The sequence below is a fragment of the Neoarius graeffei genome, chromosome 14 (genome assembly GCF_027579695.1).
Source record: "Neoarius graeffei isolate fNeoGra1 chromosome 14, fNeoGra1.pri, whole genome shotgun sequence".
Lineage (NCBI taxonomy): Eukaryota > Metazoa > Chordata > Actinopteri > Siluriformes > Ariidae > Neoarius > Neoarius graeffei.
Genome location: NC_083582.1, coordinates 9,172,283 through 9,197,333, shown reverse-complemented (window position 1 = coordinate 9,197,333; position 25,051 = coordinate 9,172,283). Strand labels below are relative to the sequence as shown.

The following is a 25,051-nucleotide window of genomic DNA, read 5'->3' as shown; positions in this document are numbered from 1 at the left end:
CCACACCACCGTGCCGCCACATTTGTACATTTATTTGAAAATAAATTACTAATTAAATAATTAATATATTAATTTATGATGAAAACTAATTTAATTATTTCTTTTTAGGAGTTGCTGATCTTTTACAGACTGCTACAAGGAATAAGACAGTGACATGTAACATTTTTACTGCCATTAGCTCATCCGGCCAACAGGCAATTAGCTTATGCCATCATTTGTTGTCCATCATCCATCCAGCATCGTCCACATTTCACGAAAATTGCTTCTTTGCTCTCAATTCTTCACTGCATTTTTCTTCTTTTTGGCAGGAAGGTAATATATAGCTTCTATATATCGCTTGTATATAGTGCACATAGCTTACAACATTTTTGCGCAAAGTGGCTCACTTTAGATCGTTCCTTCTGGACTAGATGGGACTGGAGCGAGCTACGCCATCATTGACAGTCTCTTTTATTCTTTCTTTGCATCATGGTTCCCATGGCAACAACGGCAATATGCTCAAGTGAGTGTTGGTTTCTCTTTTGTTCCTATATCCGCCCACAACCCCCCAACAACCCCAAAAAGGTTTGCTTATTACCCAATGGTGTACAGATGTTTTGTGGTACCTCTTGATTAGTTTGCTTATTTATACCCTCTTGTATTTTTGTTTCTTTGTGAAGTCTCATCAGTGGTATTATGTATTTCTAAGCCTTTTGTTCTTGTTTTGTTTCATAGCTATGTGTATAGCTTTTCCTCATTTTGACCCTTGCTTCTTTTCCCAGTTGATTATAACTAATTATAATCCTGTCCGAATGTTTTGACCAATTACATACACTCTGATTATAATTCTTGGATTAATTACATGCTGATTTTACACACTTGTGTCCTGCAAGATTCATTTTAGACTAGAATTCCTGTGGGTGCCAATAATTGTGATACACCATTTAGGAATTCATCAATTGAAGATTTACAGAATGTTTATTTTCTCCACACCAAATGCAGTATTTATATATACTCACCGGCCACTTTATAAGGTACACTGTGCTAGTACCAGGTTGGACCCCTTTTTGCCTTCAGAACTGCCTTAATTCTTCATGGCAAAGATTCAACAAGGTGCTGGAAACATTCCTCAGAGATTCTGGTCCATATTGGCATAATAGCATCACGCAGTTGCTGCAGATTTGTCGGCTGCACATCCATGATGCGAATCTCCCATTCCACCACATCCCAAAGGTGCGCTATTAGATTGAGGTCTGGTGACTGTGGAGGCAGTGAACTCACTGTCATGCTCAAGAAACCAATTTGAGATGATTTGAGCTCTGTAATGTGGCGTGTTATCCTGCTGGAAGTAGTCATCAGAAGATGGGTACACTGTGGTCATAAAAGTATGGACATGGTCAGGAATAATATTCAGGTAGGCTGTGGCCTTTAAATGATGCTCAATTGGTAATAAGGGGCCCAAAGTGTGCCAAGAAAATATCCCCCACACCATTATACCACCACCACCAGCCTGAACCATTAATGCAAGGCAGAATGGATCAATGCTTTCATGTTGTTTACACCAGATTCTGACCCTACCATCCGAACGTTGCAGTAGAAATCATGACTCATCAGACCAGGCAACATTTTTCCAATCTTCTACTGCAAATTGTAGCCACAGTTTCCTGTTCTTAGCTGACAGGAGTGGCACCTAGTGTGGTCTTTTGTTACTGTAGCCCATCTTCTTCAAGGTTTGATGTGTTGAGCATTCAGAGATGGTCTTCTGCATACCTTGGTTGTAACAAGTGGTTATTTGAGTTACTGTTGTTTTTCTATCATCTCAAACCAGTGTGGCGATTCTCCTCTGACCTCTGGCATCAACAAGGCATTTTCTTCCAGAGGACTGCCACTCACTGGATATTTTCTCTTTTTTGGACCATTCTCTGTAAACCCTAGAGATGGTTGTGCATGAAAATCCCAGTAGATCAGAAGTTTCTGTAATACTCAGACCAGCCTGTCTGGCACCAACAACCATGCCACATTCAAAGTCACTTAAAGCCTTTCTTCCCTATTCTGCTGCTCGATTTGTACTTCAGCATGTCATCCTGACCATGCCTAAATGCACTGAGTTGCTGCCATGTGATTGGCTGATTAGATATTTGTGTTAAAGAGCAGTTGAACCTAATAAAGTGGCCAGTGAGTGTATATTTATAGCCATTTCCTGCTCATTTCTACCATGTAAGATGTAAGATGATTGATTAGAAGATGCTGTTGTTGTAGACATGAAGGAAACCTCTTACCTTGTGCCAAGCTCCATCATTCAGTTTGGGTCCTGCTTTCACACTGACCAGGATATTTGCTTTCCCAATCTGCACTTCAGGGATGCCATCACGCAGAGTAAGAACAAACCAGTCCTGGCCTTCTTTGGTGTCTCCGTAGAAGACGATGCCCTCCGGATCAAGGGTGCGAAACTCAAAGTAGGAAGCGATGCTGCAGGTGAAACCAGACGTGGAATATCACCTGTTGTTGAACTCTGTGATACCACAGTGCTGTTGAATTCCATTTAAATTTCTATAGCAGAAGCTCTGACAGTAGTGCAGTTACAAATCACAGGTGTATATTATTGCATTATTGTCTCCACAGTAACAACCTACACAAGGATTTGTGGTGGATGCTCCACATTAACATAGTAAAAAACGTGTGTAATCATTGATATGGTGCTGTTTTCTGTGAGATGTTTATTTAACAGTTATGGAAAGAGTTTTCAGTGTTGGTGCTTTGTAAAATTAGAGGTAAAGCTGAAGCGTTTACGCTATGCAGTTTCTTGGTAATTTCACAAGATGCATTTGTTTTGTTTTACTAACTTCGAGAGAGTCTAAATGAGAGAGGCTCATGAGGGAATGACTGTTTATAGCTGCTATAAAATCACTTTTTTGGACGTTTCACAACATTATATGTAGATATACTGTATAAATGAATACAACATGATAGGACATGTTGATATGTAATTAATAATTGTCAGTAAAGGCATTGAGAATGACAGCACTAGCCAAACTACAAACTTGGCCTCTCAGAACTACAACTCTCAAAGAGCACAGCACCCTCTGTCACTGGCTTATTTAAATCAGGTATCGTTCATTCACAACTCATCAGCCACACTACATTAGTCTCTCTCTCACACACCTTCAATGTGAAGTATCGTTCTGTGTTTCTCCAGTCCATACAAAGCCTTTCTATCTCTGCCAGACTCTAGTATTTCTGACCCTTGCTATCTCTCTTTATTAATGTTACCTGTCTTGTCCTTATTGCCCTGTTTGCCGATCGACCAACCCTTGCCTGCCTTTTGACTACACTTCTTGTTTCGTGATTTGGCTTTGTTTAGAGTTTGCTCCCTGCTCTCCCCTGCACATACATCTGTAAGTGCCTGCACTCTGACAGGATACTTCACCTATCGTGGATGTAGCAGAAGAGATGAAGCAAACTGCACTGAATGCTCAGAGACGACTTCTAGGAGAACATCAACAGATGCTTGCAGACCTCAACACCTGGATGGTGGAGCTTGCAACTGTGGTGTCGCAGGCCCTCCTAATGCATCCTGAAGTTTCTCCTAGTCCCGCATTACAACTCCCCATTCCAGAGAAATATGTTGGGAATGCTCTCGCTTGTAAGGGATTCTTACTTCAGTGCTCCATTTACTTCTCTACTATGCCTAATCTCTCTGATGAACACAAGGTCATTAAATTTCTGTCATTTCTCACTGGCAAAATGCTACAATGGGCAAGTGCCGTATGGAAAAATGGCGGCAAGCCCACAGCTTCTTATGAACGTTTCCTCAGGCTGTTCAAAAGAGTGTTTGACCATGAACCCAAGGGAATTGAAGTCGGTGAAAGTCTGCTCACCATCTCACAGGGTTCCAGAGGAGTCGCTGTATATGCCCTAGACTTCAGAATGCAACAGTCAGCAGATGGAATGATCCAGCACTGAAAGTGGTGTTTTGCCAAGGTCTCTGTCTGGAAATTCTCAGTGAACTGGCATGTAGAGATGAGCAACTAATGCTGGACTCCCTCAGTGACCTAGCAATACAACTGGATCATTTGCTGACCAACCGACCCTCACTCAAGGAGAACTCCAAACTTGTCTAGCCCTCTGAGCATGCCACACCTATGGAGGTTTCTCACACCTGTCTGAAATGTGCTGAATGTGAAAGAAGGAGGAAGGAGAGTCTTTGCTTCTACTGTGGGAGTTCCGAGCACCATATCAGCCAGTGTCCCATCCGTCCATCTCACACCAGTCAAGTTGAAAGCCCAGTTCACGTGGTGAGCCCGGTGAGAAGATTAAATGCAAAGTCATTTAAAGCTTCACTCACAACCCTCTGTAAGTGTTTTGGACACACACAGGTCGCAGGGTTTGGTAGCTCACAGCTGTGCCGCAGGGTCGCAGTGAACCCGGGGGAAAGTTTGGGGGAGGAGTACGGGCAAAGTACTTGTCAAGTACAGGTTGCATACCTGACTTCCTCGAGGCATGGGAAAAATCGTGCTGTTAGCCAATGGAAAGCGTATGTCTGACGCACATGATCAGTGTGTGTTCAGTGAGTGTAGAGTGCATGTGAATTGCATTTTTCCAGTTTCCTGCACTACGAGTTCGGGCCGCACTTGTGAAGCATGTGTGATGCATATGATTAGCACATGACAATCACTCATAACTAGCATGTGATGCAAGCCAGGAGTGGGTATAAAACCAGCGTGTCTGCAACATTCTGCATCTGTCTTTCAACTGAAGAACATTGGATATTTTGTGGGAAAATTTTAAAAAATTTCAGTTTAAAGTTTAGAAAATAGGACCCAAGAAGAAGCGAGCAAAAGTGAAGTAACCCAGCCTGAAACAGCAGAGGCGGAGGAGGAGGAAGAATTTGATGATGATTGTAGCAGCACCAGCAAGCCCTGCACGGACAGAAGGCACAGCATCCTGCCAGAGGTATTTTGACAGGTAAATACACATGTTTTAAACATTCATTTCAGTATCTATATGCTTATGTAATTAATATTATATATGCTGATTTTCATGTATGTTTCAGCTAACGACACCCAGAAGTGAGGACAGTGCAATCCCATCATCGCTGTCAGGCCATTGTGCCATGCTCAGTGATAAGGATAAGGATATCCCGACACCCCATCCCACCACTCAGCAGGAGCAGGAGAGTAGCTTGGAGTCAAAGTGTGTTTCAGTGCTCAAACTGTTGGGCTATTTAGTTGGGATTTTTTACAATGCAATAAAATGTGTTATTCCCTTATACTCATGTTTTATTATTTGATGTTTGCATGGTAAATTAACATATACTCAAATAAAAACAGCAAATGAGGTGGTCTTCTTCCCTTCTACAATGCTACACGCCACATGATCGGTTCCTTGGTTCCTCCCCAATATATATACCCAGAGTCTTGCCCCTCGTGTTGCGTGCAGGTCACGTGTGCTGCATGCAGGTCGCCTGTGTTGCGTGCAGGTCGCGTGTGCTGCGTGCATACCACAGATAGGGGTAGAAAGTGAGATGCACTTCTGTCTTGCGCACCACACAAATAGCAACTGTGGCATACTTGTGTAGTACTTCTGAGGCATGTCACTCATACAATGACCGTGCGTCACTCATGCGTCTTACTGTCATCGCAAAAAGCCCCTACTAGCCATACTGCTGACTTGGTTCAGGCGTACAAAAGGAGTACGGGTCCCGTACATAGTGTATGCGTTCTTGATTTGTCACAAGACCCGTAGAATTTGCATGTGCAGAACCAAAAGTGTCCATGGGCAGTCTGCGACCTTCTATGGCGCTGAACACATGCAAGTGTCGCGCAAGTCTCAAGCACGGTTTTGCCAAATTTTTTACCATAGACCTCCCATAGCAGCACATATGGCAGGTTGAGAGTGAGGCTTAAAGTACCTATGTTGTTAAAATTGGCATCCTCCACACATGTTCTGTCTGCTTTTGTCGACTCGGGGATAGAGGGAAACTTCATCAACTGCACGATCATCCAGAAGTTCGACCTGCCCACAACCCCTCTGCAGAGTCCACTCAGTATCAGGACCATCAATGGAGGACCAATAGGTGATGGTCTTGTCACCACTCACACTGCTCCCATTCACATTCAGGTGGGAGCACTCCACTCTGAACTTATCTCCCTCTACATGACCACCACTGTCAGTCACAACATCATTCTTGGCTACCCCTGGTGACAGCTTCATGACCCACTCATCTCATGGCAGAACAAGGAAATTCTCCAGTGGTCATCCACCTGTTTTCAGAACTGTGTCTCACGTCCCCAACTCAGTATTTTCTCCACCTCTGTTGAGAGTCCACAACCGTATTCCATGGAGAATGTTCCCGAGTGTTACCTGGACTTGAGAGAAGTCTTTAGCAAGGGGAAAACCTGCAGGCTACCACCGCACCGACCTTATGATTGTGCCATTGATCTTCTATCAGGCACATCATGAATGGAAGACCACCTTCAGCACAACCACCGGCCATTTTGAGTAAATGGTAATGCCCTATGGCCTTTCTTCAGTGCCAAGTGTGTTCCAGTGTCTGATCAATGACATGCTAAGGGACATGTTAGGCAAGTTTGTGATCGCATATATCAACGATATCCTGATTTACTCTCCAGACGAGAAAAGTCACCTGGAACGTGTCAGAGCCGTCCTTCAACATCTCCTGACCGATCGTAAGAACCTCGAATATCTCAAGAAGGCCAAAAGACTGAATCCATGTCAAGCCAGATGAGCACTCTTCATGTTTTAATTTCACGATCTCATTCCGCCCAGGGTCAAAGAATACCAAAGCAGATGCCCTATCTCGCACCTTCAACTCATCATGTCAGGATTCTGTAACTCACCCCATTCTCTCGCCCAACTGCTTTGTCTAGTCTATCACTTGGGACTGGATTAAGAGATAAAGAACTCCCAACCGTGGACAAGCCCTATCAATCTTCCACCGGGCCTTCTTTACATCCCAAAACACCTCCGAGGGCGACTTATCACTTGGGCTCACACATCTCCCACCATGGGACATCCTGGCAGTCAATGAACTCATCAAATGCTCAGGAACAAGTACTGGTGGGAGAACATGCTTGCGGAAATTAACCAGTTCATCACCTCCTGCTCTGAGTGTGCCCAGGCAAAGGTCCCATGAACCCCTCTTGCTGGCAAGCTTTGTCCCCTCCCAATACCTCAAAGACCCTGGTCCCATCTAGCCATCGATTTCATCACAGACCTCCCTCCCTCCCAGGGCAACACCACCATCATGGTGTTTGAAAAGTATTTGATGGTAAGAACATATTTTTTTAAAAGAATTATCGCATTTTTCACAAATTGCTACTGTCATTTCATCGGTTTGTTTCCACTCTAAGCGTGAATTATTTTGTCTGACGTTTTGTACAGAGTTTTTATTTATCGAATTTACAAAAACTAAAACTAAAAATGCTCTGTTTCTCAAAATCCAGTGAATGTGGATAGAATAAACCAGCTATTCCACTCAATCTCATCCCCCCTGCCCTGGATCCTTTCCAGTTTGCATATCAGTCCATCCATTCGACCAATGATGCCATCTCCACTGCCCTCCACTCAGCCCTCACCCACCTGGAGACAAAAGACTCGTATGTCAGAATGCTGTTCATAGACTTTAGCTCAGCATTCAACACAATCATTCCTCAGCAGCTCATTCACAAACTGGACCAGCTGGGACTCAACACCTCCCTGTGCAACTGGCTGCTGGACTTCCTGACGGGGAGACCACAGACTGTACAGGTCGGCAGCAACTCCTCCAGCACCATCACACTGAACACGGGGGCCCCCAAGGATGTGTGCTAAGCCCCCTCCTCTTCACTCTGCTGACCCACGACTGCACACCAACATCCAGCTCAAATCTCTTCATTAAGTTTGCGGATGACACGACTGTGGTGGGTCTCATCAACAATGGCGATGAGACAATCTACAGGAGTGAGGTGAGCTGCTTGGCCATGTGGTGCAAGGACAACAATCTCCGTCTGAACGTGGAGAAAATGAAGGAGATTGTTGTGGACTTCAGGAGAGAGCACACCCAGCATGCTCCACTATCTATCGACAGTGCTGCAGTGGAGAGGGTGAGCAGCACCAAGTTTCTGGGTGTGCACATCTCTGAAGACCTGTCCTGGAGCAAAAACACCACATCACTGGCCAAAAAAGCCCAACAGCGTCTGTACTTCCTCCACAAACTGAGGAGAGCAAGAGCCCCAGCCCCCATCATGCACACTTTCTACAGAGGCACCATCGAGAACATCCTGTCCAGCTGCATCACCGTGTGGTACGGCGCCTGCACCATGTCCTGCTGCAAGTCTCTGCAGCGCATCATGTGAGCAGCTGAGAGCATCATTGGTGTCTCTCTCCCTTCTCTAATGGATATTTATAACTCCCGCCTCACCCGCAAAGCCATCAGGATTGCAGGTGACCCCACCCACCCATTTCACAGCCTCTTCAGCCTGCTGCCGTCGGGGAGGAGACTGCGGAGTCTCCGGGCCAAAACCAGCAGGCTCAAGAACAGTTTCTTTCACCAGGCAACTCCCTCCCTGTTCTGCCCCTCCTCACCCCTCTGCCCCCTGCCACAGATTCTGCTAGCACACACCCCTTCAGCATCTGACATGCCATCCTCACAGTTTCCCCCCCCCACCACACACACACACACACACACACACATCTCATCGTTGTTCATTAACACACTGAACTCAGGGACCGCACATCTCACTTTACCTCGCTCATTTGCACTATTCCGCACTACCTCATCTTAACAGCTGCTAGTTTTTTTATACTGTTTATTTCATGTTTACCTGCTATACCTCAAGTGCCCTTGAATGTTTGGTTATTTGAACTAATTTATGTGTGTGTGTGTGTGTGTGTGTGTTTAGTCTGCGTCTAGTTCATATCTAGAGTGTTTATACTGTTTATATTGTCTGTTTGAGTGTTTAGTCTGTGTGTAGTTCTTATTTAGTGTTTATACTGTTTATATTGTCTGAGTGTTTAGTCTATGTCTTGTTCTTATCTAGTGTTTATAATGTTTATTTATACTGTTTATATTGTTTGAGTGTTTAGTCTATGTCTAGTTCCTATCTAGAGTGTTTATACTGTTTATATTGTTTGTTTTTTTCAATTATTCTTTTTTTTTTTATTTATTGCATTGCCTGTTTGCACCATGGGTCAGAGAGGACTGATATTTCATCTGTGCTGTATGTCGAGCATGTATAGCATATTTGACAATAAAGTAGGCTTGACTTGACTTGACATGGCTTATAGCCGATTCAGTGCTACGCACCTCATCAGCTATCAGCTCATGTATGATTCGATTTCATGGAATAACTGTTAAATAATAACCTTGACTTTGTCTCAGTGGAATTGTGAAGCTAGCTGGTACTAAATAAATTGGAAAAACTGTCACTAGCTAGCTTAAGCTTGGTGTATACTCAAGCTAGCTAGCTATAGTTTTTCCATTTTGTTTAGTACCAGTGTGTAAATGGTGATGTTTCTGCAACTGTATCACTTATTTATTTCAGTTACACACCAGTTTACTGAAAATCCAAGTAGCTTCATATTAATGCCTTAAGAGAAAGTGATTCAAAACAAATCCATAAATTAAGATAAACAAGACTCACCTCCAAAAAACCCAAATTAAACCCTAAAGGGCTCCTATAGACTGACCTGGAAATGGATGAGAGATTTGCACTGATGTGCATTAAAGGCTCCCAGGCTGTTGATTTATGGCCAAGGTTGATGACCTCATCTCCTGATATCTTTAATAAAAGAAATCTCAGTTAGTCACATGTGCATGCGGGAATGCAAACTTTAAGCTCAGTGTGCACTCAAACATCTTTCCTAGCTCTCTGGGATTTTGGTCTTTAAAATAGATACTATGAAATCTCTTTTATGTTAAAAAAAAAACGTAAACAACCAATACAAGCAATTCCACACGGTGAATTCAGGAATTATGGGACATTTTTGGATGTTTTTTCTTTGGACCATGTCTGCACCTGCTTGCACTCAAGACTCCACTTCCCAGAATTCACAGCAGCCTTCAAATATGGCCGCCTCGGACTACAACATCCATCCTGTACTTCACCGCTCACAGTCACCGAATTACTGATTGCACTCACCCGGACTCAAGCACCACACCACACTATATAAGCACGTTCACAACACCAGAACTTTGCGAAGTAAATGTTCAATTTGGTGTGTCTGAGTTTACCAAGACTTTTGCATCTTGCTCAGCTTTTCTGGTTTGATTTTGTTTTGGACTTTGCCTTTTTGCTATTGCCTCTGATATCCTGTTTGTACCTCACCTGACCTTTGCCTGTTTTTTGGTTCTCCTTTCTGTCTCACAATTTGGCTTTGTCTGCCAGTTTGCCTGAATAAACTCTCATTCAGCTTTTACATCTGCCTCTTGCCTGCATATGACAGATTACTTCAATATCATCATGGATGTAACAAAGAAGAGCAGGCACACTGCCTTGTTTGCACAGGGTCATCTCCAAGGAAAATGGCAGTAATGCCTGGGTGAACTTGATGCCTGCATCACTCAACTCACCAATGTGTATCACAGACACTCCTTGTGTCAGTTATGAACTCCAACATGCTTATATCCTGTCCTCAGCTCTTCTGGTTTGACTTTGTTTTGGACTTTGCCTTTTTACTATTGCCTCTGATATCCTGTCTGTACCTTGCCTGACCTTTGCCTGTTTTTTGATTCTGCTCTCTGTCTCAGGATTTGGATTTGTCTGCCAGTTTGCCTAAATAAACTGTCTCTCTTTCAGCTCTTACATCTGTCTGTCACCTGCTTATTTGACACTTTGGTGAGCTTGTGTGAAATTCTCATCAGCATTCTCCATGTTATACATCTCTGCAATAAGTCATTAGTTCTTTTGGTATTGTCTGGTAGGTAGCTTGACACCAAGTCAAATCTCATCTCATCTCATCTCATCTCATTATCTCTAGCCGCTTTTATCCTGTTCCACAGGGTCGCAGGCAAGCTGGAGCCTATCCCAGCTGACTACGGGCGAAAGGCGGGGTACATCCTGGACAAGTCACCAGGTCATCACAGGGCTGACACAGACACAGACAACCATTCACACTCACATTCACACCTACGGTCAATTTGGAGTCACCAGTTAACCTAACCTGCATGCCTTTGGACTGTGGGGGAAACCGGAGCACCCGGAGGAAACCCACGCGGACACGGGGAGAACATGCAAACTCCGCACAGAAAGGCCCTCGCTGGCCACGGGGCTCAAACCCGGACCTTCTTGCTGTGAGGTGACAGCGCTAACCACTACACCACCGTGCCACCACCAAGTCAAATGAAGACATTAAAAGTGAGACATAAATTAGAATTAAATTAAGCTTTTATTTCTAGAGGAATCCATTAATGAGCGCTTGTTAATGGCTGGAACAGTTGCATTGAACAAAATGCAAATTATGTAGAAACATGAAAAACTTCCATTTGTAAGTTTCTCACATTTCTACATAACCAGTAGAAACAGTAAGAAGTTATTTTACATGTATAGTATATTCATTCATCTATAAGTGGGAGAACATTCTGGATGGGATGCAAGTCAAGAAGGACATGCAGAACTCTGCACAGACAATAACTCAAGCTCAGGAACATTGGAGAACCCAGGAACCACTTGTCTTTGGTAGATATCCTTCTCTAGAGATGTGGCTGTGCTATATTCTTTCCATTTTTTTAAATAGCAGATTTAATATCCGGGTCGCGGAGGCAGCAGTCTGAGCATGGAAGCCCAAACTTCCCTTTACCCAGACACCTCGGCCAGCTCCTCGGGAAGAACACCGAGGCGTTCCCAGGCCAGCCGAGAGACATAGTCCCTCCAGCGTGTCCTGGGTCTTCCCCGGGGCCTCCTCCCGGGGGGACATGCCTGGAACACCTCCCCAGAGAGGCGTCCAGGAGGCATCCGAAAGAGATGCCTGAGCCACCTCAGCTGATTCCTCTCGATGTGGAGGAGCAGCGGCTCTACTCCGAGCTCCTCCCGAGTGACTGCGCTTCTCACCCTATCTTTAAGGCAGTGCCCAGCCACCCTCCGAAGAAACTCATTTCAACCGCTTGTATCCGCGATCTTGTTCTTTTGGACATTACCCAAAGCTCATGACCATAGGTGAGAGTCAGAACGTAGATCGACCGGTAAATCGAGAGCTTCGCCTTTTGGGTCAGCTCCTTCTTCACCACGACAGACCAGTAAAGCAACCGCATCACTGCAGAGGCCACACCGATCCGCCTGTCGATCTCACGCTCTTATAAACGATCGGATAAGCAGAAGAAGACGAGACGAGACAAGACGAGATTTAATATCACTTTGTATGATGTCCAAAGTTTGGGATTATTTTTTAAATGATCAAATCCTGATTAATACTTGGGGCGGCACAGTGGTGTAGTGGTTAGCGCTGTCGCCTCACAGCAAGAAGGTCCAGGTTCGAGCCCCGTGGCCGGCGAGGGCCTTTCTGTGCGGAGTTTGCATGTTCTCCCCGTGTCTGCGTGGGTTTCCTCCGGGTGCTCCAGTTTCCCCCACAGTCCAAAGACATGCAGGTTAGGTTAACTGGTGACTCTAAATTGACCGTAGGTGTGAATGTGAGTGTGAATGGTTGTCTGTGTCTATGTGTCAGCCCTGTGATGACCTGGTGACTTGTCCAGGGTGTACCCCACCTTTCGCCCGTAGTCAGCTGGGATAGGCTCCAGCTTGCCTGCGACCCTGTAGGACAGGATAAAGCGGCTAGAGATAATGAGATGAGATGATTAATACTTTTCCAGAACTTTGGCCTGGACTTGTTTTGATAGCGCCTTGATCTTCACAATGTAGGAATCTTCCAGAAACATGTGGAATATTTATGGTGCAATATTTCTCTTTCAGTTGCCAGTATTTTGTTAGTGCAATATTTCTACTTCAGATGAAGTATTTAAGTTACATTCTTATTTTGTTGTGTATATGTGGCAGCGGGGGCGTGGTCAAGCGCCGGTCTGTGACAGGAGGGCGGAGCCAGGGAAGGTGAGTGGCAGAATCACTACACCTGACGGTAATTAACCTGTGTTTTGTGTGTCTTCCCAGTAACCGCGCCCTATTTAAGGAGGCAGAGGGAGAGCAGAGGAGAGCTCATCCTGGGACAAGAATACAGCATGTGTGTGTGTGTGTTTCGCTAACAGAATAAAACTAGGCTGTTATACTGAAAAGTCTGGCAATAAAAAGCCTATTAGTACCTGAAGCTTTGTCCTGCCGTCCTCTGTGCTCCACCCACACTTCAGAGAGCTTTACAGTGGTGCCGAAACCCGGGACAAGGTGGAGCACCAACCTCGCAGCCCCATGGAATCCTCCCCGTTCGTGGACCTGGTCCACGCCCTCGCCACGGCTCAGCAAAGCCAGCACCAGGCACTCATCACGCTCCGAAAGGAGCAAGAGCGGCGCTTCGAAGCCCTGGTGCTGGCCCAGCAGGAAGATCGCAAGGCACTCCGGCATCTCCTTGCGTCGGCGGGGTCCACCAGCGCCCCGGCCGCGGGCCCGTCTCCCCTCACCGTGACCAAGATGGGCCCGCAGGACGACCCCGAGGCATTTCTCACATTGTTTGAGCAGGTCGCCGAAGCCTCGGGGTGGCCGATGGAGCAGCGTGCGGTGCACCTCCTCCCCCACCTGATGGGAGAGGCGCAGCTGGCCGCGCTACAGCTCCCCGCCGACCGCCGGCTGGCCTACGCGGACCTTCGCTGGGCCGTCCTCCAGCGCGTGGGGCGCACACCAGAACAACAGCACCAGCGCTTCCACACGCTGCGGTTAGAGGAAGTCGGCCGGCCGTTCGCGTTCGGCTAGCAGCTCCGGGACGCCTGCTGGCGGTGGCTGAGGGCCGACGATCGTGACACCGAGGGAATCATCGATCAGGTGGTGCTGGAGCAGTTCATCTCCCGCTTACCAGCCGGAACCGTGGAGTGGGTCCAGTGCCACCGCCCGGCGTCGCTGGATCAGGCAGTAGGACTGGCGGAGGATCATTTGGCGGCTGTTCCAGCAGCAGGACAACCGACGACATCTTCTCTTCTCTCCTCTTCTCTCTCTCTTTCTCCCCTCCCTTCTGTGTCCCATCCTCGCCCCATTCCCCCACCAAAGAGGCGGGGGCCGGCTCCACCCCAGCTGGCCCGCCGCACCCGTGGTGCCCTCCCGGTTCTCCCTTCTGTGTCTGTCTCTCCCCCCCTTCAGGTGAGTGAGCCCCAGAGCACCGGTGCAGAGGGAAAGCCCGGGCCGGTTTGCTGGCGCTGCGGGGAACCGGTCCACCTGCAACAACAGTGCGCAGCAATGGAGGTGGGCGCGGTGGTGCGGATCCCCGATGCGCCAGAAGCTGCCCTCGATCGGGCTGGAGCGTATCGCATACCGGTGAGTGTACAAGGGGCTACATATCAGGCGTTGGTGGATTCTGGTTGCAATCAGACCTCGATCCGCCAAAGCCTGGTGCAAGACAAGGCATTGGGGGGAGCACAGGGGGTGAAGGTGTTGTGTGTGCATGGGGATGTTCACAGCTACCCTTTGGTGTCGGTCCACATATTTTTCAGAGGGGAAAAATCTATAGTGAAGGCGGCGGTTAATCCTCGCCTTACCCACTCTTTAATTTTGGGGACTGATTGGCCAGGATTTTGGGGTTTAATGACGCGCCTAGTAAGGAGTGGGTCCTGCCATTTGACAGGGGGAGGTCCCGGTGTCGCTTTGGCTGGAGCTGCGGTCGCAGAGCCGTCTACGTCATCTCCGCGACAGAGTGAGGAGCCGCCGGCTCCTCCTCTTTCTGTTGGGGAATCCCTCGCAGATTTCCCATTAGAACAATCGCGAGATGAGACTCTGCGACATGCATTTGACCAAGTGAGAGTAATCGATGGTCAAACGCTCCAGCCGAACGCCACCCTGTCCTTCCCCTATTTTTCTATTATGAAGGATAGATTATACCAAGTGACGCAGGACACTCAGACGAAAGAGCGAGTCACACAGCTGTTAATTCCAAAGAGCCGCCGGGAATTGGTATTTCAGGCGGCTCACTTTAATCCCATGGCTGGACACCTAGGACAGGATAAGACACTAGCCCGGATAATGGCCCGATTCTATTGGCCGGGGATTCGCAGCGATGTCCGTAAGTGGTGTACGGCGTGCCGCGAATGCCAGTTAGTAAATCCAGCGGCCATTCCAAAAGTGTCTTTGCGCCCGCTACCATTAATCGAGACCCCGTTCGAAAGAATTGGGATGGATCTTGTCGGGCCATTAGATCGGTCAACACGAAGGTACCGCTTTATATTGGTTCTGGTGGACTATGCAATGCGATACCCGGAAGCGGTGCCTCTTCGCAATATCTCAGCACGCAGTATTGCGGAGGCCCTCTTCCACGTCATCTCCCGGGTTGGAATCCCGAAAGAGATTCTGACTGACCAAGGCACCTCGTTTATGTCACGAACACTGAGCGAACTGTATGGGCTATTGGGTATTAAGCCGATCTGCACCAGCGTTTATCACCCACAAACGGACGGTTTAGTTGAACGGTTCAATCGCACCCTCAAGAATATAATTAAAAAATTCGTAAGTGAGGACGCACGTAACTGGGATAAATGGCTCGAACCCTTGTTATTTGCAGTGCAAAAGGTCCCCCAAGCCTCCACGGGGTTCTCCCCGTTTGAATTGTTATACGGGCGTAAGCCGCGCGGCATTTTAGATGTGCTGCGGGAAAATTGGGAGGAGGGACCTTCACAGAGTAAAAACGAAATTCAGTACGTTATGGACCTGCGCGCAAAACTCCACTCGCTCACCCACCTAACTCAGGAGAATTTGCGGCAGGCCCAGGAACGGCAAGCCCGCCTGTACAACAAGGGCACGCGCCTTAGAGAGTTCACTCCGGGAGATAAGGTACTCGTACTGTTGCCCACGTCGAGCTCCAAATTAATCGCCAAGTGGCAAGGACCCTTTGAGGTCACACGGCGAGTCAGGTATGTCGACTATGAGGTAAGGCGAACGGACAGGGAGGGGGCGCTACAGATCTACCACCTCAATCTGCTTAAACTCTGGAACGAGGAGGTCCCCGTGGCGTTGGTGTCGGTAGTTCCGGAGAAGGCGGAGCTGGGGCCGGAGGTTCAAAAAGGGACATTGGCATCACGTACCTCTCCGGTCCCCTGTGGAGATCACCTCTCCCCGACCCAACTCACAGAGGTCGCCCAGTTGCAGGCCGAGTTTTCGGATATGTTCTCGCCCCTGTCCGGTTGCACTAACCTCATAGAACACCACATAGAGATGCCCCCGGGGGTGGTAGTGTGTAGCCGCCCTTACAGGCTACCCGAACACAAAAAAAAGGTGGTTTGGGAAGAACTTCAGACCATGTTCAAAATGGGCATCATCGAGGAGTCCCACAGTGACTGGAGCAGCCCGGTGGTCTTGGTACCCAAGGCCGACGGGTTGGTCCGGTTCTGTGTGGACTATAGAAAAGTCAACGCGGTGTCTAAATTCGACACGTACCCAATGCCTCGTATTGACGAGCTGCTCGATCGACTAGGCACGGCTCGCTTTTTCTCGACACTGGATTTGACGAAGGGATATTGGCAGATCCCCTTGACTCCATTATCCCGGGAGAAAACGGCCTTTTCCACACTGTTCGGCTTACACCAATTCGTCACACTTCCGTTTGGGCTGTTTGGGGTGCCCGCTACGTTTCAGCGGCTGATGGACAGGATCCTCCAGCCCCACGCCACCTATGCGGCCGCATATCTGGATGACATCATTTATAGTAATGACTGGCAGCGGCACCTGCAACACCTGAGGGCCGTCCTTAGGTCGCTGAGGCAGGCGGGTCTCACTGCCAACCCGAAGAAGTGTGCGATTGGGCAGGTGGAAGTACGGTATCTGGGCTTCCACTTGGGCAACGGGCAGGTGCATCCCCAAATTAATAAGACAGCAGCAATTGCGGCCTGCCCGAGGCCCAAGACCAAAAAGGGGGTGAGACAGCTCCTGGGGCTGGCTGGCTACTATCGTAGGTTTATACCTAATTATTCGGACGTCACCAGCCCGCTGACTGACCTCACTAAAAAGGGGGCGCCAGATCCGGTCCAGTGGATGGAGCAGTGCCAGCGGGCTTTCTCTGAGGTAAAGGCTGCACTGTGTGGGGGGCCACTTTTACACTCCCCTGACTTCTCTCTCCCTTTTGTGTTGCAGACCGACGCGTCAGACAGAGGGCTGGGGGCGGTGTTGTCCCAGGAGGTGGAGGGGGAGGACCGCCCCATCCTGTACATTAGTAGGAAGCTGTCGGTGCATGAGGGGCGCTACAGCACTATTGAGAAGGAATGCCTGGCGATCAAGTGGGTGGTCTTCGCCCTCCGTTACTACCTGCTGGGGCGCCCTTTCACCCTCTGTTCGGACCACGTGCCCCTCCAGTGGCTCCACCACATGAAAGATGCCAACGCGCGGATCACCCGTTGGTATCTGGCACTCCAACCCTTCAATTTCAAAGTGGTCCACAGGCCGGGGGCGCAGATGGTCGTGGCAGACTTCCTCTCCCATCAAGGGGGGGGGGGAGTCGGCTGCGGGCCGGACGGGCGCCCGGCCTGAGTCGGGCGGTGGGGGTATGTGGCAGCGGGGGCGTGGTCAAGCGCCGGTCTGTGACAGGAGGGCGGAGCCAGGGAAGGTGAGTGGCAGAATCACTACACCTGACGGTAATTAACCTGTGTTTTGTGTGTCTTCCCAGTAACCGCGCCCTATTTAAGGAGGCAGAGGGAGAGCAGAGGAGAGCTCATCCTGGGACAAGAACACAGCGTGTGTGTGTGTTTCGCTAACAGAATAAAACTAGGCTGTTATACTGAAAAGTCTGGCAATAAAAAGCCTATTAGTACCTGAAGCTTTGTCCTGCCGTCCTCTATGCTCCACCCACCCTTCAGAGAGCTTTACAGTATATTACATACATGGCCCATGTTTTTTTTTTTTTAACTTTTATTGCACTATTTTTGTTACTGTCTAGTTGCCAGATCATTGCAGGGCAGAAAATAGAGACAAACAACCATTCACACCTACAGTCAATTTAGAGCCACCAGTTAGCCTAACCTGCATATTTCTGGGGGAAACCGGAGCACCTGGAGGAAACCCACAGGGAGAACATGCAAACTCCACACAGAAAGGCCCCCACTGGCCACTGGGCTCGACCCCATTACCTTCTTGCTGTGAGGTGACAGTGCTAACCACTACACCACCATGCCACCTGGGATGAACAAAGTTTATCTTATTTATTGTACATTGTGTACGATATATTGTACATATTTGTATATTTGCTCATATTACACTAATTGTAACTATCTATACTTATATTCATCACTCAATCTGTATTTACACATCTCACTGTGTAGTGGTTAGCACTCTCGCCTCACAGCAAGAAGGTTCTTGATTTGAGCTCAGCAGCCAAGAGGGGCCTTTCTGTTTGGAGTTTGCACGTTCTCCCTGTGCTCCAGTTTCCCCCACAGTTCAAAGACTTGTGGTTAGGTTAACATGGGGCAGCCATGGCCTGAGGTTGAGCTGAAGTGCCCTTGAGCAAAGCACCTAACCCCCAACTGCTTGCTGGGCACTGTAGCATAGCTGCCCACTGCTCTGGGTATGTATGAGTGCTCATTTCTCATTTGTGTGTGCATGTGTGTGTTCACTGCTTCAGATGGGTTAAATGCAGAGAACAAATTTCACTGTCTGTGCTTGAGTATACGCATGACAAATAAAGGCTTCTTGGCTTCTTGGCTTGGCTTCACACTTCTTCATAATCAACATTGGATATATATATCAAAACACACACCATACCACTGTACATACACTGTATACCCTGTCATCCTATTAACTGATAATTCTGCTCTTATTGCACATCTGGATAGATCCTAAACTGCATTTCTTGTACTAGGACTTTAGCACTCTGTGCAATGGCAATAAAGTTGGATGTAATCTAATATACTGGGATCATGTGACACTTTAATTGCACAAACAAGGACTCCATTCAACTAATTATGTGACTTCTTGTGGAAACTGGTTGCACAACAACTTCAGTATTATGGGTTAGTTTTAATAGACTTCCAGCAAAGTCCATCTCAGTTCCAGGTTGTAACACTACAAAATGTGGAAATGTTTAACTATGAAGTTTCTTCTTCTTTACTGTTCTGCCTGATGGCAAGTCAGCTCTGATGGCTTCAGCTATTAAAGTTTCTTGGGAAGAATTACAGTACTTGCTTCCCATTGCTTTCTACTGGATTATTAAAGTTTCTTGGGAAGAGGTTTTCTTCCCTCAACCATTCTCACACACATTCACACCTATGGACAATTTAGGTGGGGGAAACTGGAGTACTCGGAGGAAACCCACACAGACATGGGGAGAACATGCAAACTCCACACAGAAATGCTCCCATCGGCCACCAGGCTCGAATCCAGAACCTTCTTGCTGTGAGGTGACAGTGCTAACTACTGCACCACCGTGACACCCAATTATGAAGTTTAAGACTTCTGAATTCAAAGTTCTGAACTTCAGAAAGAACTGAAAATTTGATGGGTGAAATTTTCATTAAATAAGATGAGAAAGATTTCACGCTGAAGACAAAGTGTTCACCCCCAGCCGATTTTACTGCTTGTGCACACTTTTTGTTCTTGGCATTTGGCTGGACACCATGATAAGTCAATAATAAGTCAGTAAACCACCCAGTCCTAACCCCCTATCCCACTTCCCTGGCTAGTGGTGGGTGGTTTACTGACTTAGTACTGACTTATGGCGTCCAATCTTTTCCTCACGCCATAATAATTACTATGGCATTGTTTAAGTTTGTCAAATATAAAGTGACAGTGCATTGTTTACTTCTTTCATTTCAAAAATTGACACTGGGATCCTAAACTGACATTGATCGGGACTGATCCTAAACTGTAAAATCTTTTTATTCTCACACACACACACACACACACACACACACACACACACTGGCAAGAAAAAATTATCCTTGTAAAATAACATTTCGGAGAAAATCCAGACTGACCTTTCCTGCTGAAACCAAGCAAAGTGAGTTCACGTTCAGGTACAATGTGAGCAACACACTTGCTTTCTTCAGGTTGTCCATTCTTCAGCTAATCCAGAGCTGGACAGAAAAAAAAAAAAATCCTAGGCTAATGAAAGAGTTTTGGACTGCTGTGAGTGAATATGAATTTCCCCAATTGTGAAATGTCAAAGATTTTGAGTCTGACGTTTAGCTGACTTTGGTACTGCACAGCAGCTCTGAGAGATCTCACAGCAGATGTGTTTGCATCACGTATTGATCATGGGCTGTTTGTTTTAAGTGGGATCGGCTAAGTTTAGGTGCGAGGTCAATGATAAAAAGAAAAGTGTCCTTAGGAAACCTAATGAATATCTGTATCCAATAAAAATCCATCATTACTCTAAAGCTGAGTCAAGTAAAGAGTGTGAAAGCTGTTTTTTTTTTCTGCTAATTTGTTGGTGATGTGATGGATGGGAAGGAAAATGCACACATCCCATATAATAATAATTTGTCAGTTTTCATTCAACAGTAAAGAAAATTTTATGTGTGTATACATGTATAAGCGTTTACAGAAAGGTCACATGAACTTTACATGTGAAATTTACACATGGAGTATTTAGACACCTCTCATGTTGTTTCACACAATTTTTCAAACATAGTATACATGATTTTTCACATTGTGACATGTGACTCTTTCCACATGATTTTTTTTATTCTCATATGTGTCAGAGATGCAGGCAACAGACGGATGCAAAAGCTGAAAGAGAGTTTATTCAAGCAAACTGGCAGGCAAATCCAAACCATAAGACAGAAAGTAGAATCAAAAAACAGCGGTCAGGTGAGGTCCAAACAGGATCTCAGAGGCAACAGGGCAAAGTCCAAAATACAAAACAAGGTCAAACCAGAAAAGCTTAGCAAGATACAAAAGGCTTGGTAAAGTCACACACACGGAACTGGGCTGGGTTTTCCAAATACCTTTAACTACCTCTTAAGATCCATTGTTAAAGGAGATATGCAGAACCATGGCCTCACTTTCCTTTATAAATGCCTTGAGACCTCAAGAATGGCACAGGAATAGTTTTAAGCATTAACAATAAATCTAATATAGTAATTTTTATGATTTAAGTGATTCATATAGGTAGCGGTCTGAGTGAATGACCTTGGCATCTGTGACATCACCGCAGTTAGGCTATCAGTCTCATCGCCGCTTCCGCTATACTAAAACACAGAGCTGACTGCAACTCTGATCCTCCGTTTTGAGCTAATTTATCACCATGCCACATAGATGTGTTGCTGGTGGGTGCAGCAACATGACAGAAAGTGGATTTATGCTGCATTCATGGCCCAAAAATGTTCAAACTGCAAAGATTTGGACGCATTTTGAGAGACGTTCATGGGCACATTGGGTACCTATGAAGTGGTCTCTCCTCTGCTCTGCACATTTTACTGAAGACTCGTACGAGACCTCTGATCTGTTGAGGAGCATTGGCTATAAGCCCGTATTGAAAGAGGGTGCAGTACCAACAGTTAAAGGAAAAGAAAATGACAAGAAAAGGAAAGTAAGTTCAGTTGCACCAGTTCTCCCAGAGTGTGAGCCAAGGGTTGTTGCTAAAACCTGGGATGGAACGGGATGGGATGGGACGTGACATATTATTGCTCGGGCAGTGACCTCCCCACGGTTGTTGCTAAAACCGGTGACGTCCCGTTCCGTCCCAGGTTTTAGTAATTGCCTGAGCCGAACAGTAATGGCGGAGTACTCAGTATGGAGAAAATGGAGAATGAGTGGACCAGTCGTCTGATTTCTCCACTGGATATGCTCGCCTCAGCAGCAATATCTCGCCCTTACGTAGAAGAAGCGAATAAACAGAGAACTGAATGAACAACCGAAAGTCAGATTGTTTCAAAACAATCGGCCACAAGATTGGCCTTCACAAAGCGAGAACACAGACAGGTAAGATGCAACTCTCATTTGGATACAAAACAACAAAAACAACAACATTTGTTGTTTACCTGCATCTAGATTAATACATGTAACTTGTATTGTGTATTTAAGTTACCAGTATAAGACTATTTAATTTGCTTCAGAATGTGATTGTCTCAGTTCATCTTATTATTTAATTAGCCTTTTACATTTTATCAGTGAAAATGCATGCATGTACATGTATGTTACATAAGTTATAACACCTATCCTGTTTTAATGAGAGTCAACCCACAATCACTGAAGTCAAATCAGTCTTAGTTGAGCAAGTCGGTCACGGTATTTCTTACTTTCACCATAAATTTTTATTTATATGACTTTGGTCTATATCTGTCAAAGGCCTCAGCCTTAAAACCAGTTCCTGCTATGACGTCACCCACCCAGGGCTGGCTGGCTCAGCGGGGCAGCTCAAATGCCAACTTTGGGGTCGATTTTAACTCTCAAAAATATATATATATTTTATTCCCATTTATGTAGCATACAAGAGTCAAGGATGGAGATACCATACACTCAGAAATGTATTTAAAAATAAAGGTTCTACGTATCTCCTTTAAGCTAATGTGATAGCCAAAGTAATACTTTAGTTCGCTCTTAACTTATGATGGACCTGGTGCTCACTCAAATTTTTGTTTTTCGCACCATTCTGTGTAAACTCTAGAGACTGTTGTGTGTGAAAACCCCAGGAGATCAGCAGTTTCTGAAATACTCAAACCAGTCCATCTGGCTCAAACCAACACCCATGCCACAGTGAAAGTCACAGTTTGAGATCACTATTTTCTCATTCTGATGTTTGAACATTGTGAACATTAACTGAAGCTCTTGATTTGTCACAAACTCTTGCTTTGTCTTGATTTCTGCATGATTTTATGCATTGTGCTGCTGTCAAGGGATTGACTGATTTAATTTAATTTAATTTAATTTAATTTAATTTAATTTAATTTGCCATAGCGATAAATATATAGGGCGGCACGGTGGTGTAGCGGTTAGCAATGTTGCCTCACAGCAAGAAGATTCTGGGTTCAAGTGCAGTGGCCAATGGGGGCCCTTCTGTGTGGAGTTTGCATGTTCTCCCTGTGTCTGTGTGGGTTTCCTCCGGGTGCTCCGGTTTCCCCCACAGTCCAAAAACATGCAGGTTAGGTTAACTGGTGACTCTAAATTGACCGTAGGTGTGAATGTGAGTGTGAATGGTTGTCTGTGTCTATGTGTCAGCCCTGCAATGATCTGGTGACTTGTCCAGGGTGTACCCTGCCTTTCGCCCGTAGTCAGCTGGGATAGGCTCCAGCTTGCCTGCGACCCTGCACAGCATATATATATGAGAGAGAGAGACAAATAACTATTCACACCTACGGTCAATTTAGAGCCACCAATTAGCCTAACCTGGATGTCTTTGGACTGTGGGGGAAACCAGAGCACCTGGAGGAAACCCACACAGAAAGGTCCCCGTCGGCTGTGAGGTTTGAACCCGAAACCTTCTTGCTGTGAGGCAACAGTGTTAACCACCTGGAAAAGACTTCATTCATCTCATCTCATTATCTGTAGCCGCTTTATCCTGTTCTACAGGGTCGCAGGCAAGCTGGAGCCCATCCCAGCTGACTACGGGCGAAAGGCGGGGTACACCCTGGACAAGTCGCCAGGTCATCACAGGGCTGACACATAGACACAGACAACCATTCACACTCACATTCACACCTACGGTCAATTTAGAGTCACCAGTTAACCTAACCTGCATGTCTTTGGACTGTGGGGGAAATCGGAGCACCCGGAGGAAACCCACGCGGACACGGGGAGAACATGCAAACTCCACATAGAAAGGCCCTCGCCGGCCACGGGGCTCGAACCCGGACCTTCTTGCTGTGAGGCAACAGCGCTAACCACTACACCACTGTGCTGCCCTGGAAAAGACTTTTTTCACACAAATAATTTCATGTTTTGGTTTTATTTTTTCCCCTCATATGCATACTTGTTTTTCATGTCATTACAGCTTATTATTTACATGAAGTCACATTTCAGGGCAAAACATGTTTAAAAAAAAAAGAAAAAAGGTTGTTCACATGTAGTATGTGAAATGTGCGTGATTATTGACACAGATTTAGTTGTAGGCCATCCTGTTCGTCTGTGTCTGATCGGTGGATGACCTTTGAGAGGTGATTGATGGTTGTTTGCCTGTTCCAGTGAACTTAAATGCACAGTGTGAGGTGTGTGTGTGTGTGTGTGTGTGTGTGCATGCAGAGGTTGTCCATGTTTAACTTAACTCAGTTTTCAAACAAAATGATGAAACTATGACCCCATTTATCATCTTTGTGGAACTTCATTTCCTGTCAAATCTGCACTCAGAATCTAATTTTATACATTTACTTTAATTTTCTTGCTGCTACCAGGGCTTTGAACCAGAATTTTTTTCCTATTGGTTCGTTCCGAACAGAAACGGAATTTTAACGTTTCCGGTTTTGGGTTCCACCATTAAATAGACGTTCCCGAACCGGTTAGAACAAAAAAATTTCGTTCCCGGAACGGTTAATTACATTCCCTGTCAGCTGTTTAACAAATGGCTATAAAATTATGTCTCTGTCTCATCCAGCTTAAGCCAAATGTAGGCTAATTCTATTACAACCTTCATTAAATAAGACAAGAAATAATTCAAAACAATGATTATTTCAAATGTTGGCGATTTGGATTCTCAGTATGTCTTCCCATCTACACAAACAGAAAAAGTGCCAAAAATGAAAGAGAATTCGTTTAGTGTGTTACCAAAGGCTAGTCAGGCCCTATAGAGGGCTACCGCATGACGTCACCGCGCCGCGAGATTTTGTTAGGCGCCATATTGGAAGACCAAGTACACATCTATGCAAGTACATACATACATAAAACAAACTACACCTGAAATGTAGCCAGGGCCGGTTCTGCCCTAATCTGGACCCGGGTGCAACATCGCGCAACTCCCCCCCCAAAAAAAAAACAAAAAACAAAACATCAGTCTAAATCAGGACAACCATCACATAACTATAAACATTTTAGATCAACTATTTTAACTAAATGGGCTATAATAAATAAGCCTGCAG

The 25,051-nt window shown here is 46.1% G+C and overlaps 1 protein-coding gene across 1 annotated transcript in view; it reads right to left on the bottom strand.

Annotated features, from left to right (window-relative positions):
• The window catches only part of shbg (sex hormone-binding globulin), a 44,902-nt gene extending 24,804 nt beyond the window's left edge, over positions 1-20,098 (bottom strand). Inside the window, exons 1-3 of the mRNA XM_060938726.1 lie at positions 20,018-20,098; positions 9,670-9,761; positions 2,259-2,448 (exon numbers count right to left, since the gene is read on the bottom strand). Coding sequence (XP_060794709.1) covers positions 2,259-2,448; positions 9,670-9,761; positions 20,018-20,098 — 363 coding nt within the window. The remainder of the gene's footprint in view (positions 1-2,258; positions 2,449-9,669; positions 9,762-20,017) is intronic.
• Positions 20,099-25,051: the final 4,953 nt, after the last annotated feature.